The sequence below is a fragment of the Pseudophryne corroboree genome, chromosome 10 (genome assembly GCF_028390025.1).
Source record: "Pseudophryne corroboree isolate aPseCor3 chromosome 10, aPseCor3.hap2, whole genome shotgun sequence".
Taxonomy (NCBI): Eukaryota; Metazoa; Chordata; class Amphibia; order Anura; family Myobatrachidae; genus Pseudophryne; species Pseudophryne corroboree.
The window spans coordinates 54,680,550-54,694,834 of NC_086453.1; the positions used below are offsets into that span (position 1 = coordinate 54,680,550).

The following is a 14,285-nucleotide window of genomic DNA, read 5'->3' on the forward strand; positions in this document are numbered from 1 at the left end:
CAGCTTTCCTGTTTTTAATTAAACAAAAATAATATATATACCAGTAGTTCCCAAACGGTGTGCCTAGACATCCTGGGGTGACGCGAAGCTCTTGTAGAGGAGGATGGGGTTGGTGGTCCATGACTAAATCAAATTATTTATGGTCAAAGTAATTGGCAAAACCAGTGCTGGTGGCTGCCAATAAAACGTGGATAATCAGAAGCACAACTGTACAGCACCACATACCTGACCCTAATGGTGACGGGGAAACACAATTTACTTAATTTTATATTTTTTTTAAAATGTATTAATAAAAAAACGAGAGGTGCCATGAACAAAATGCTGATACTCTAGAGCAGCGTTTTTCAACCGCTGTGCCGCGGCACACTAGTGTGCCGCCAGCGGTTCTGAGATGTGCCGCCAGAGATGCCCGCTGCATAACCCTGCCGCTGCCTCACTTGAAATCATATTGTCCGATGTCGGGCTCGGGCGGTGCTGGGCTCTTCCGGGTAGCCCAGACGCAGCCTGGCCCGTAACCTGTATGGAGCAGCAGCGTGACTCAGCGTGCTCCTCCACGTCACCTGCGCGCCCAGTGCTCCTCCACGTCACCTGCCGGCCGAATGCTGCTACTGTGTCCTCGGTCCTCGCTCCTCACCGCTGGCTGCAACGCTGAAGGAGGGAGACAGTAAACAGCTCCTGCCTCCTCCACAGCTACAGAACTAACCTACTCAAGTACAGTAGGTTCCTGTAAATTTTTATTTATTGTTACTGTGGTGGCCAATGTGTGGTGTAACTAATATAGGGGCCAGTATGTTCTGCATTTACCATGCGGGCCAATTTGTGCAGCAATTACCGTGGGGGCCAATGTGTCCTGCAATTACAGGGGGGGGCCATTATGTGTTGCAATTACCATGGGGGCCAATATTTTCTGCAACTATTGTGGGGGCCAATGTGTGCTGCAATTACTGTGGGGGCCAATGTGTTTAAATGGCTGAGGGGGCCAATATGTCTTTTGTTCCTGTTTAGGTCAATGTGTGTTGACCCTTCCCCCTCCCCCCGTAGTGGTTGTGGGGAACTGATGGTGTGCCTTGGCAATTTAAAAATCCCGTTCAGTGTGCCGTTAGTTGAAAATGGTTGAAAATCATTGCTCTAGAGTGCTGTGATTCAAGAAAGTTTGGGAACCACGGATGTACACCAGAATGTATTTAAATTGTTAAAATGTTTAATTTCCTTGTGATAAAATAACACTTTGTAACAATCCATCCACTGACTGAAATATAAGGAGCTTAGAGGTCTCAAAAGGTATATGGCTACAGGAATGCCGTACCAAGTAATACAGCAAAGCATAGCTTAGACTGGCAATGCTTAGGGTTAGCACTACAGCAGAGCATTGCTTAGACTGGCAATGCTTAGGGTTAGCAGTACAGCAGAGCATTGCTTAGACTGGCAGTGCTTAGGGTTAGCAGTACAGCAGAGCATTGCTTAGACTGGCAATGCTTAGGGTTAGCACTACAGCAGAGCATTGCTTAGACTGGCAATGCTTAGGGTTAGCAGTACAGCAGAGCATTGCTTAGACTGGCAATGCTTAGGGTTAGCAGTACAGCAGAGCATTGCTCAGACTGGCAGTGCTTAGGGTTAGCAGTACAGCAGAGCATTGCTTAGACTGGCAATGCTTAGGGTTAGCAGTACAGCAGAGCATTGCTTAGACTGGCAATGCTTAGGGTTAGCAGTACAGCAGAGCATTGCTTAGACTGGCAATGCTTAGGGTTAGCAGTACAGCGGAGCATTGCTTAGACTGGCAGTGCTTAGGGTTAGCAGTACAGCGGAGCATTGCTTAGAATGGCAATGCTTAGGGTTAGCAGTACAGCAGAGCATTGCTTAGACTGGCAATGCTTAGGGTTAGCAGTACAGCAGAGCATTGCTTAGACTGGCAATGCTTAGGGTTAGCAGTACAGCAGAGCATTGCTTAGACTGGCAATGCTTAGGGTTAGCAGTACAGCAGAGCATTGCTTAGACTGGCAATGCTTAGGGTTAGCAGTACAGCGGAGCATTGCTTAGACTGGCAATGCTTAGGGTTAGCAGTACAGCGGAGCATTGCTTAGACTGGCAGTGTTTAGGGTTAGCAGTACAGCGGAGCATTGCTTAGAATGGCAATGCTTAGGGTTAGCAGTACAGCAGAGCATTGCTTAGACTGGCAATGCTTAGGGTTAGCAGTACAGCAGAGCATTGCTTAGACTGGCAGTGCTTAGGGTTAGCAGTACAGCAGAGCATTGCTGAGACTGGCAGTGCTTAGGGTTAGCAGTACAGCAGAGCATTGCTTAGACTGGCAGTGCTTAGGGTTAGCAGTACAGCAGAGCATTGCTTAGACTGGCAGTGCTTAGGGTTAGCAGTACAGCGGAGCATTGCTTAGAATGGCAATGCTTAGGGTTAGCAGTACAGCAGAGCATTGCTTAGACTGGCAATGCTTAGGGTTAGCAGTACAGCAGAGCATTGCTTAGACTGGCAGTGCTTAAAGTTATTAGTACAGCGGAGCATTGCTTAGACTGGCAGCTCTTGGGGTTAGCACTACAGCAGAGCATTGAGCTCTTAGGGATAGCACTACAGCAGAGCATTGCTTAGAGGCAGCTTTTAGGGTTAGCAGTACAGCAGAGCATTGCTTAGAGGCAGCTTTTAGGGTTAGCAGTACAGCAGAGCATTGCTTAGAGGCAGCTTTTAGGGTTAGCACTACAGCAGAGCATTGCTTAGAGGCAGCTTTTAGGGTTAGCACTACAGCAGAGCATTGAGCTCTTAGGGTTAGCACTACAGCAGAGCATTGCTTAGAGGCAGCTTTTAGGGTTAGCAGTACAGCAGAGCATTGCTTATAGGCAGACTTGCCATTTTAAGATGATTCCTTTCCTATTTAAGGACAAAGGAAAATTCTGCCTAACATACGAGGCTTCCATGACGCGACTTTTCCGAGAAGGAAGAACGGAAACGGTGCGATCATGTACTGTAGAATCCTCGACTTTTGTCAAGTCCATGATGGATCCATCAAAATCAGTGAGTGCCAGATTTCTGCCACTGTGGTAAAGCTTTACGTAGTCCATGTAACTGAATGACATTCTTTGTGAGTATATGTGATGTAGTGATAGATATATCTATATCTTTATATATGTAAAGTTGTATAGGTGTTTTATGAATGATATTATTCATTGGGCTTCAGCAGCAAACAAACATTAGGCAGAGCGGCTGATTCAGGTAAGCATAAACACATACTGATCACCAGCTCAATGTGTTGTCCTGACGTAACAGCTGGGCTGGTATTTGAATTTGCCCACCCAGCTGTGACGCCAGTCCCTGCAGCCTGTGTATGGGCATTCCGTGTACACGTAGCCGGATGCACCACTATAGCTGAACAGCAGCGCCGACGCAATATGTCTGTGAACTAAGTTGTTCACATCATATCGTTTGCCCAGTGTGTACCCAGCATAAGAATGTCTTTGAATGGCGCCAGGATCAGTACAATGAAGACAGCTTAATGTGGCACCCTCTACAGTCACCAGCCAGAACTTAATCCATTTGAGCATTTTCCGGCTGATATGGGGCAGGATTTTCCGACTAGACATTAAGCACCCCCCTAATATGTGAGAAACTAGGTTAGTAATGCTGGCGGCTCTGTTTGCCAAGACAGGAGTGACTCGCTATCCGGTTTCACCACGGAATGTCAGAGTTTTAGCAGATAAAATCCATTGTAATATTTAAATCCTAAATATAAAACTTGGCTAAAAATGTGTGTTTCCCTATTCGGCTGGATAACATGGGGCCCTATTAATGCAGTTGGTTAATGCAGCGGGGTATTAAGAGGAGGGGGGCGGGCCTGTGCGCAGTCTCCAACTTGAGACTCCTCCACTCTCTCTAGGCAGCAGCCGGACAGCTTAGTCATTGTCTGGCTCTGAGATAGTAGACTGTAGAGCGGTGCTAGAGTCTACTAGACATGTGCAGGTCCTCGTGAAAATAGCGCAGTGGACATTTCCTCGGCGATTGCGCATGCACAAAGTCCCGGGAAAGTGGCTGCCACACCATTTTCCCGGTGATTTTGCAGGGCTGCCGTAGAGGACCCTGGACTCCGGAGAGGTTTGTACTAAAGAAATGGCGGTGAGTTCCCCATGGACCCGAGCAGCCCCTGTGCACCACACACACTGTAACCATTAGAAATATGCCACTGGGTCGATGACTGTGCACCCTGTAGGTCACTCTCCTTTACGCTAGTCAGATGTTGGCCAAGATTGCTGGTCTTGTCCTACCTAGTGCCAGTCCTGTTTTTTCACAGTCGCATTTTCTGTCCAAGTGATTTTGTGTAGACTTTGTCTATTGCATACTGCTAGGTGTAAAGGTTCTATAATTAACGATCTGTGTCTCGTGTCCACAGGTCCAGGAGAGAATTACACTTTTTAAAGCCGCAGCAGAGAAACATCAGATGCTGTACAGAAATGCAATGACCGGAGCCGGGATTGACCGGCATCTCTTTTGCCTCTATGTAGTCTCTAAATACCTCGGAGTAGATTCGCCATTCTTGAAAGAGGTATAGTTCTGAAATGTGGTTGCTCCCTTCTCAGTGTTTGCTTTCAGTCTCGCTGGCGTTCTTTAATGTCCATTTATTTTCCTAGGTACTGTCTGAGCCTTGGCGCCTCTCAACCAGTCAGACCCCCATTCAGCAAGCTGAACTGTTTGATATAATCAATCATCCAGAATACGTCTCGTGTGGAGGTGGTTTTGGACCTGTAAGTAAATATTAAGCTGTGATAGTGCTTTCCCAGATGGGCTTATTCTGCCACCTCATGTGGGTGTAGTGGGGGTTCCTGGATGATTTTGAGGTTCCTAACCACTCATACTAATGTACCAACTGACTGTAATTACTGATTGTGCACCATGTGTAGGGGAGCCGTCCCTGGAACCACTTCCTTCAGAGTGTTCCCTGTAGTGGCCGCAGCACTTCTTTGCTGGTGACTTGGGGCTGGTTCCTCCTGCCCACTTACTCTGGATCAGGAGTGAAGCACTCTTCTTTCCTGATCCAGAGTAAGCGGGCAGGAGTCCCCAGCATAGAAGTGGCAGGCAGAGTATTGTCTGAGTGTGCTTGGTTCAATGCAGTGAGGCCATAATGCTGCCCATTTTGGTATCCTGTCTCTCTGTACATGGCCTGGACTGTTCTCCAAGCTGTCTACAGATGACAGTCATGGCAGGTTTTAGTGGCTTTCTCCAGCTCCATGTATGAAGAGACACCATTGTATGGAGAGCACACATAGGATCGCTCTAATCGGGTGTGGATTAATAGGTTGACATGGAAATGGTCAAAAAAATGTTGTTTTATTATAGCACAAATCTAAACCTAACCCTAGTACCCAACACTAACCACCCACTCCCATAGCCTAACCCTACCCATCTCCCTTGGTGCCATACCCTATCCACACCCACCCGTAGCCTAACCCTAACCGCTCCCCCCCACCACCCGCCTCCATGGTACCTAACCACCTCCTCCCGTAGCATAACCCTAACCATCCCCCTTGGTGCCTAACCCTGTCTGTCCCCTTCGGCAGCATAACCCTAACCCTCCCCCTAGTGTCTAGTACTTACCTTAAAATTGTTAAAAAAAAACACGTATTGACCAGTTCTGTGTCAACCTAATGCATGCTGACCTTTTCATTGTTGACGTACACATTGCCGATCTTTCATCCGGATACTGCCATGTTCATATCATGTACTGCCTCCCAAAGCCACTACATACTGTAGCTTGCAGAATATATATATAACAAGTATATATATTCAGGCGCTGTGACAAGTGGTTTGACCCAGCAGCTGTATAGATAAGGGATAGTCAAACCCTTAGAAACCAAGGTAAGGGAAAAAGGAATTTATACAGCGCTAATTGACACAGAATAGTTTTCACAATAGATTTGTTTAATATTCTAAAAAGTCAATTACACAATTAAAAACAATTCAACGCTAAAATATATATGGAACTTCATAAATGTGTGTGTCTCACTAATGTGACCTTGGTGTATTTAATGACCCTTTTGATTCTTGCACCAATATTAATAACGTATATACAGTCACTAATTAGGACCAAGTGAGGATGGATCATCCAAATGGATATGTTTACCAAAGCTGTGTTCCAGTTGAAAGGCTCCTGTAGATACTGATTCGTATGGCAACGGCAACAGATAACGGAGTCCAGGTTCACAGTGGACAACAAGAACCGATGATGAAGTCCTGATTTTGGCAAGCAGTTCTGTGTTCCAATAAATTAGATCTCCAAGAAGAAAGGTTGTAGGCAGTTGCACTGCCGGCACTGGAGTCCTGGTCCACAGAAGGGGGTAAATCCACAAAGAGTCCTGACTGTAAGCGTTTAGATGGTGGTGGTGCTGGTCACAATTGGTCCACCTAAGGTCTCAAACTGACGCGTTTCACTGCACCAGGCAGCTTTATCAAAGGTCCCTTGATAAAGCTGCCTGGTGCAGTGAAACGCGTCCAGTGCCGGCAGTGCAACTGCCTACAACCCTTCTTCTTGGAGATCTCATTTATTGGAACACAGAACTGCTTACAAAATCAGGACTTCATCATCTGTTCTTGTTGTCCACTGTGAACCAGGACTCCGTTATCTGTTGCCGTTGCCGTACGAATCAGTATCTACAGGAGCCTTTCAATTGGAACACAGCTTTGGTAAACATATCCATTTGGATGATCCATCCTCACTTGGTCCTAATTAGTGACTGTATATACGTTATTAATATTGGTGCAAGAATCAAAAGGGTCATTAAATACACCAAGGTCACATTAGTGAGACTTACACGTTTATGAAGTTCCATATATATTTTAGCGTTGAATTGTTTTTAATTGTGTAATTAACTTTTTAGAATATTAAACAAATATATTGTGAAAACTATTCTGTGTCAATTAGCGCTGTATAAATTCCTTTTTTACATACTGTAGCTCATTTTTATTTTTTTTAAATGGTTTCTCTAGGTCATCATGCAGCTTTCATACAGTACTAGGAGTTAGGGACATCAGTGAGGTGTGAGGCACTTTGTGCCTCCTTGATGCCACTATTTCCTAGCGAGTTAGTAAGCTACATATTAGTTCAGACATGTGTCCACCCACTGTGTGTGGATAACTGTACTGTGACGTGGAACTAGATCTGAATTAATATTGGGCTATAACTAGAGTTTGGGTGAGCTCTACTGTACAACCTATTCTCTTTTTACTCTGATAATCATTCACAAGTTGCTTACTGTGGTTGCCCCATGTAGTGCCGTCATAACAACATTATGCAGTGCACCGGGGCCCCTACCAACCTATAAACGGGAATAAATAAAATCATAACTTACCCCTTCTGCGTTCCTGCACAGTCTCTCCACATGCTTCCATACAGTGAATGGCTGTCAGCACTCTGATTGGTGGATAGCTCCTATCATCCACCAATCAGCATGCTGGCTGCAAGCTGGGAGGCTGGTAGACAGTGATGCACTCTGGTGGCTAGCTCCAGCCATCCACCAGTCAGAATGCTGACAGCCATTCAGAGTAGCCGGGCAGCATTCTTTACCTACCCCCCAAAAGGCTCCTGAGACACCAGCCTTGGGAGCAGATTTTCCCCAGCCCGGCCCTTGCCTGCTCGAAGGCCCCTAGAATTGTGGGGCCCTGGGCAGCTGCCCAGAGTGTCTATACATTAAGATAACTCTTTTTAGTCTATGCCAATTTAGTGATTGTGTTTCCTATTAAGCTTACGGGTGACTTAGTGTCTATGCTACAGGTTCCCAAAGCAGTCCTCAAGGCACCCTAATGGTCCAGATTTTAAGGATGTCCATGGCTGAGCACAGAAGGTTAAATCAGTTATCTTTAAAATTTGGACCATAATGGTACCTTGAGGACCGCGTTTGGGAACCTCTGGTCTCTGCATTATTGCCTGGAAAGTTCCTGTAACTTCTCTCTTTCTGCTGTACTCTTCCCTCCTGTCCCTGTTGCTAGCTACACGTGTTGCAGGAAGTGATGTTCCCAGTGCTCCGTGTCTCTAAATTGGTTTCCTGTTTTTCCAGGTGGCTGATGATGGATACGGTGTCTCCTACATTATCGTTGGTGAAAATCTGATTAATTTCCATGTGTCCTGCAAATTCTCCGGCCACGAGACTGTAAGTTCCTTGACCCCTTGCCAGAGACATTTCTCTACCTGAATCTGGCGCATAGATCAGTACGGAGCTGTTCACAACCAAGAAACATCTGGACTGTGTACTTTCTCATGTTGTCTGCAGTACCAGCCATAGTACATTACCCAGCAACTTCTTTTACCATTTCCCCCTTTTTTTAATACATACCTGGGTCTGTCTTATTCGGGTTTCAGTTTGTAATATGCAATGACAGCTACATCGTTGACCCTAATAAGAGTCCCATCCAGAAACTGCACCTTAGCCAATGAGAGATAACGAAAAGCTATATTACGTTACTACTGAAATCTGCAGCTGCTGTACAAGGCTTCTGTCTCTTGATGTTTTGTGTAATGATCCTGACTCATTTCAGCTCGCACCTATATGTGCTAGGGGATATAAGCAAAGGCTTCATTACCATAATTGCCTTTTTCTGTGGGGCACAAACATAATACACCTTCCCAGCTAATTGAATTACCTGCATGCAGGGAAGCCATTTTATTTTGTTTTATTAAGTAATCCGTCATTATTATACTTATTGTAAGTATTTCTGTAGCGCTGTGCATTGTGAGATTCATTATGTAAATAATAATGAGGAATACGTGAGTTTGCAGGAGAATAAAGTAATCAGATGTAATAAATATGGCTTACGTAACTCTGATCTGCTTATGTTATATATGTATATAATACAGTTATACTATAACCACTTACTGCTGGATGTTTCAGGTTTCTGTACAGATAGTTACACTATAATGAAAACTGTTTATGTTCTATTCTTTAATCCATGCTATAATAATAATCAGACCAACGCCCTCTCCTTCTCTCTCTCCTTCTTTCTCTCTTTCTCCCCCTTTCCCTCTGTCCCCCCCCCCCCCCCCCGTCTTTTTCCCCCATTCCCTCTCTTCTTCCTCTCCCTTTCCCCCCGTCTCTTCTCCCTCTCCCTTTCCCCCCGTCTCTCTTCTCCCCCCCCCCCTCTCTTTTCTTCTCTCCACCCATCTCTGTGTTCTCCCTCTCTCTTTCTCCCCCTTTCCCTCTGTCTCTTTCTCCCCCCCCCCCCTCTTCTCTCCACCATCTGTCTGTCTTCTCCCTCACTCTCTTTCCTGATCCACTGTGCATCAGGTGTGCTTAGCAGTCAACCCTGACTTGGTGATGTCTTACTGCAGTCATTCAGCTAGCCTGGCCTAGGATTCCTAGACTTTAACCCAAAAAACCCTCTAATTAGTGCTAATTAATTACCTATTGGTGGTAGCAAGGTAAAAACTGCCAAACCTTTAGAGGTAGAAAATGTATATGTGTAACAGGAGAGTTCCACGTTTACTCTGATCACTGAGGATGTATACGCTTTCTGTGATGATCTGTGTGACTGTAGTTATTGCCACTATTGATGCCGCTATCATCTAAATGCAAGCTATCTAATAATACTCAGTAATCATTTTGTTGTAGAGTGTTAAGGGCCCTACACACTGGCAGATCTCACTGCACGATATGAACTTTCTCGTTAATTAATGAACGAGAACTCGTTCATATCATGCAGTGTGTAGGCACCAACGATTAACGATGTGCGGCCCCGCACTCGTTAATCGTTGTTGCCCCGTCACTTATGCATGCAGGCCAGTATGGACATTCATGTCCATATTAGCATGCACCGCTATGGAGCTGGGTGACGGGGGGAGTGAAGAAACTTCACTAAACCGCCGCCGGGTTGCCTGTAGGCCGTAACCGCCGTCGGGCAGCTCGGCGGCGGATCGCCGAATGTGTAGGGTCCTTTACTTTAGATCAGGCCTGTGCAACCTGTGGGTCTTCAGCAAGTCCCAGTATACTCTGTCAGCTAACATGCTGGGACTTGTAGTTTCACAACCCCCCCCCCCAGAGGTTGTCCAGACCTTATTAGATATGCAGCACATTCTGGTGTCTCTAGCATAGCCTCTTGTGAGTACAGTACACTGGCTGGCTTTATAACCTGTCTGCCAGCCTTTGTGTTGTACACGGATTAGAGAACGGCCTTAGCCTTCACATTAATCAATGTATTATTCCTCTCTGCAGGATGCTCACCGCTTTGGCAAACACATTCGAGAGTCTCTACTCGATATTCTGAGCCTGTTCAAGCTGGATAACAAGTAGAATGTGTTTCGCAGATGCCAGTCTTTACCGACGCCTGCGAGTTACCCATAAGGAGAATATAAATAAATTGCTGCAGAATCCTGGGACCATTGTGTTATTTCTCAGCCGCAAAGAAGTACAATAACTCACCGGACTGCATGAACGCCTCATACCGCTGCCTCACATGTGACCTCATACACGTGTTTGGACAGCAGTACAATCGTGACAGAGAACGGTCTGTCAGACGCAGAGAACATCCGTTCTCCTGTGTACGAGGACTAGTGACCTAAGAAAACAATTCACAGGGAGTGGAATTCCTGACACAATCTTATGACTGATGCTAAATGTATGTGGTGCAATGTGGAGCAAGCCTCTTGCACAGAATGACTGAGAGCGGACGCGTTCCGTGTGTGAGCTGGTGCCTTATCTGTTCCGTGTAAGTTCTTACTGCTTATAGTGACGTGTAGCGCGCAATGACAATTTTACAAGCTTTTTTATACTTGTCAAATATGAACAAGCTGCACCGTACCCCACATTGTTTTTTCCCTTCAATTTCATAATACCTCTACAGTTGTGTTCATTTTTTTTTTAAGGGAAATTTCGCCTTACTTCAGTGCTATGGGGATGTATGGAGAGTATTTCATTAGCTGTAGTAGTTTTATGTTCTATTTTACAGATATTAATGTTGACGGTTTTTTGTTATTGTATTGTTTTTGTTTGTTTTCCCTTTTTTTAGCCACCTTAATTGCCATTCCATAGTCATGACCACAAGTTCTTTTATGGGGCCGGATTTAATGACTTTTTTTTTTTTTTTTTTTTTTAAAGGGGCAATCACTTAAAGGCAAAACTATGCCTTATAAGTGGTTGCCCCTTTTAAAAAAAAAACACCTCCGAGTTCAGCCGACATCCCGCACGGTCGCGAACTTGGGCGACCTTGCGTCCGGCCCGTTGTCTGTCTCAGGGTTGTACAAAGGGGCCAGGTAGCCAATTCATCTAGAAAATAGCTGCTTTTGTATTTGGAGGCTACTCCTCTTCCCTGGTTTGTTAAAGTATCACAGTGGCTTTGAAATTTGAATGTCAGACCAACTTCAGTCTCCCTTAACCCTTCCAGTATCTCAGATCCACAATGTTGCTCTGAGTCTACTTTGCTGCTTAAAGGACCACTCATTCCTACAATGCAATTTGCCTTATTTAAAGTAGAAGTTAGTAAAATTCCCAGGTATTAGAATATATAATGGGATGGATTTCATGGCCTAACTTGACGGAAAGTTAGAGAACAATCACAAACAAACTAGCACTACTACATTGTGGTGTATCTGCATTTATTTTAGTGTATGAATAATTGTGTATCTCTATGTATGTTAAGGTGTCTCTTCATGTTAGCTTCAAAATTATTTGCTAATACTGTATGTTGCACATTCAGTGAAAACACAGACACAGCCAGTGCACATGACCTTAAGACCAATACAATCCATATATAACCATCCCCCAAAGAAACTTCTTTATCGGTAATACCGGCCACCTATTTCGAAGCATATTGAAAAATGGAGAGTCTGGCCTTGAGTGTGAATGACAGATGATGGCGTCCTCATGTTGACAGAGGTTATCTGCCAATCGGATTTCCAGATATGCCTCAAATTTATCCAATCAGGTTCGAGGAGCCAGTATAGCAAAAGCGTATAGGCCAGAATAAGTTGCGTTAGCAGAAGATATTTAATTTCTGAGCCAGGAAAGGCACAAGGGGTGGAACTGTACGTGTTCCCTGATTGGAATACAGTAAAGAAGTATGCCCAAGAATGGGGGGGGGGTTGTCACTGATATGTTATAAGCACTCTTTTAACCAAACCATTTTACTTGTGCAATTCTATCACTAAATTATTTATGGATCATACTTGAGGCAATGCCAAAACGGGTACATAATGACCTTATTTTCTGTCTCGCAGTAATGTGGAAGGCAGAGCCATACACACAAAATGTGTGTCTATTACCTGTTTTCTGTTTCCAATCCAAATGTTTATTATGTTTGCTGTTAAGAAGTTTAGTGCTCTTATCTTCTATCTGACTGAATGACTTTAAAGGTAAATTCAATTCATTTGTGAGTGATTTTAATTGATAAGTAAATTAAGAGCGTTCCCATCATATACATGTAGGAGGCAGCAATATATCATATTTAACCAATATTCATGAGATTATGGTCAGCCTACCAATTCTTTAGCAACCAGTGACCTCACTGAGTACAGCCTGTCATTTCATTTAGAGCCTGTGACATCACTGAGACTGCAGCCTATCCTGTCCCTTGTAACAGCTGAGACATTGTGTGCCTTAGTGATGTCACTGGCTCCTAGCGAATTGATAGGCTGCAGTCTTGCCAACCTTTTTTCGATAGCATATAATGACCGCATCCACTGTGTGTAAGTGATGGGTATGCGATAAAGTTGCAAATGTTCAAACTAATTGCTATAGCTTATTCCAGCCTGCTTTCCGCTAAATAAAACATACGTACTAACTGTATGTCAAAATGTCTCCAGCCCATTGCTCCAGATGAAAACACTGTACATAGATTATAGGATATTTGCTGAAGGACTGTTCATACCATAGCATGGTCTTTCATGGAGGGCTAAATAATGTGGGGGTTTGCAGTCAGTAGTAATGGATAGCCCCATATAATCCATTCATTTATGTAAAAAATGTGTCACTGATGGCAGAAACAACACATGGCGATCCACTTTCATTTACTTTAGGTTTAGAAATGCCAACTATAAGTTTTGGATATTTAAAGTAATGGTTATAAGTTTGATATAACTCCTGAGCAAACTACAGGAAAGTTTCTTGCATGATCACCATTCATTTATTATTCAAATTCTTTTATTTTTATTATTATAGAAAGCTTGCGTTTTGTTGTTACTTGCATCTATTGTGTTGGAAAAAAATGTTTGTATATTTCTGTTGTTGCCATTATCAATGCAATTTCAAACTGGGGAGGTCTTGAGGGTAATAAAAAGTTACAGTTAAAACTTAAATCCTCTTTAGTTTCTGTTCATTTTGATGTGGTTATATTGACGATTGTTCTGTACATCCATGGGCTATGAACTCAGGTTGGAGCGCTAATCTTGCTAAAAAAGCGTTTGCTGCGATAAAATAGTTGCCGCCCAGAAATAGAGGAAAAACGCCCGTTGCAGAAATTGCGGAAGCATCGCAATGCGCGATGTGATCGAATAACTATATGCAAATACCGGAACATTGAAGAGTTTTTCCATCTGTGCCAGGCAAGGTCGACCAAAGTTCGGCATATGCCAGAGGCTGGATGTAGTCATCGCTGACATCAGAGACCCACCCGGAAAACGCCTTGCCATGCCTCTGTTTTTACAAACACACCCACAAAACGCCATGTTTCCTCCCATAAATGCTGGCTTTCTGTCAATCAAAAAGTGATTGCATTGAAACACAGTGCGTTCGCAGAAATAATTGGTAATCACAGGTGCGCACGCACAATGCCAACGCTGTGCATGCGCAGCCGTTCGCTAATCGGCCAGATTGCGTTTTCTCAAAATTTGCGATCCAACCTGAATAGGGTCCTATTTGCATTACCCAGCATTCCCTTCTAGTTTATGATTAGTTTATAGATTGCTTACCTAGACAAAACTATTCCTCTGCTGTCTTATGCTGGCCTAACCCTATAACGTTTATATAGCCCTTATAGTGTAGATTATTCACATATTCTATTAATTTCCTTTTCAATCCTCCATGGGTGCCAGTATAATGGGTAATTCTTGTACAGTTTTGGTGGAGACAGGCTAGATAACGGCCCCAGACTTCTGCTTCCCCCTCTGGCTCTTCCTGTCTTTAGTGTAGGTAAGTCAACAAGTGTTTTTTGTTTTCTGTAGTGTAGGGGCTTACTGCTCTTGGGTCAGCACGCTCCATCTGAGAGACAAGACAAGGACGGGGCTGGCTATCCAGGAATGCCAGTCGAATTCAGCAGTGCATCTGTACATAAACGCAAATGTACTGCGTCATAGAAACGCGACCGAATCAGAG

At 44.3% G+C, this 14,285-nt stretch overlaps 1 protein-coding gene across 7 annotated transcripts in view; it reads left to right on the forward strand.

Annotated features, from left to right (window-relative positions):
* LOC134965968 (carnitine O-palmitoyltransferase 1, liver isoform-like) overlaps positions 1 to 13,270 on the forward strand; it is a 222,365-nt gene extending 209,095 nt beyond the window's left edge. For all 7 annotated transcript variants that reach the window (XM_063942409.1, XM_063942408.1, XM_063942410.1 and 4 more), the window contains exons 15-19: positions 2,884 to 3,018; positions 4,388 to 4,540; positions 4,626 to 4,739; positions 8,046 to 8,138; positions 10,194 to 13,270. In XM_063942409.1, coding sequence (XP_063798479.1) covers positions 2,884 to 3,018; positions 4,388 to 4,540; positions 4,626 to 4,739; positions 8,046 to 8,138; positions 10,194 to 10,271 — 573 coding nt within the window. In that variant the 3' untranslated portion in view covers positions 10,272 to 13,270. The remainder of the gene's footprint in view (positions 1 to 2,883; positions 3,019 to 4,387; positions 4,541 to 4,625; positions 4,740 to 8,045; positions 8,139 to 10,193) is intronic.
* The last annotated feature ends 1,015 nt before the right edge of the window (positions 13,271 to 14,285 follow it).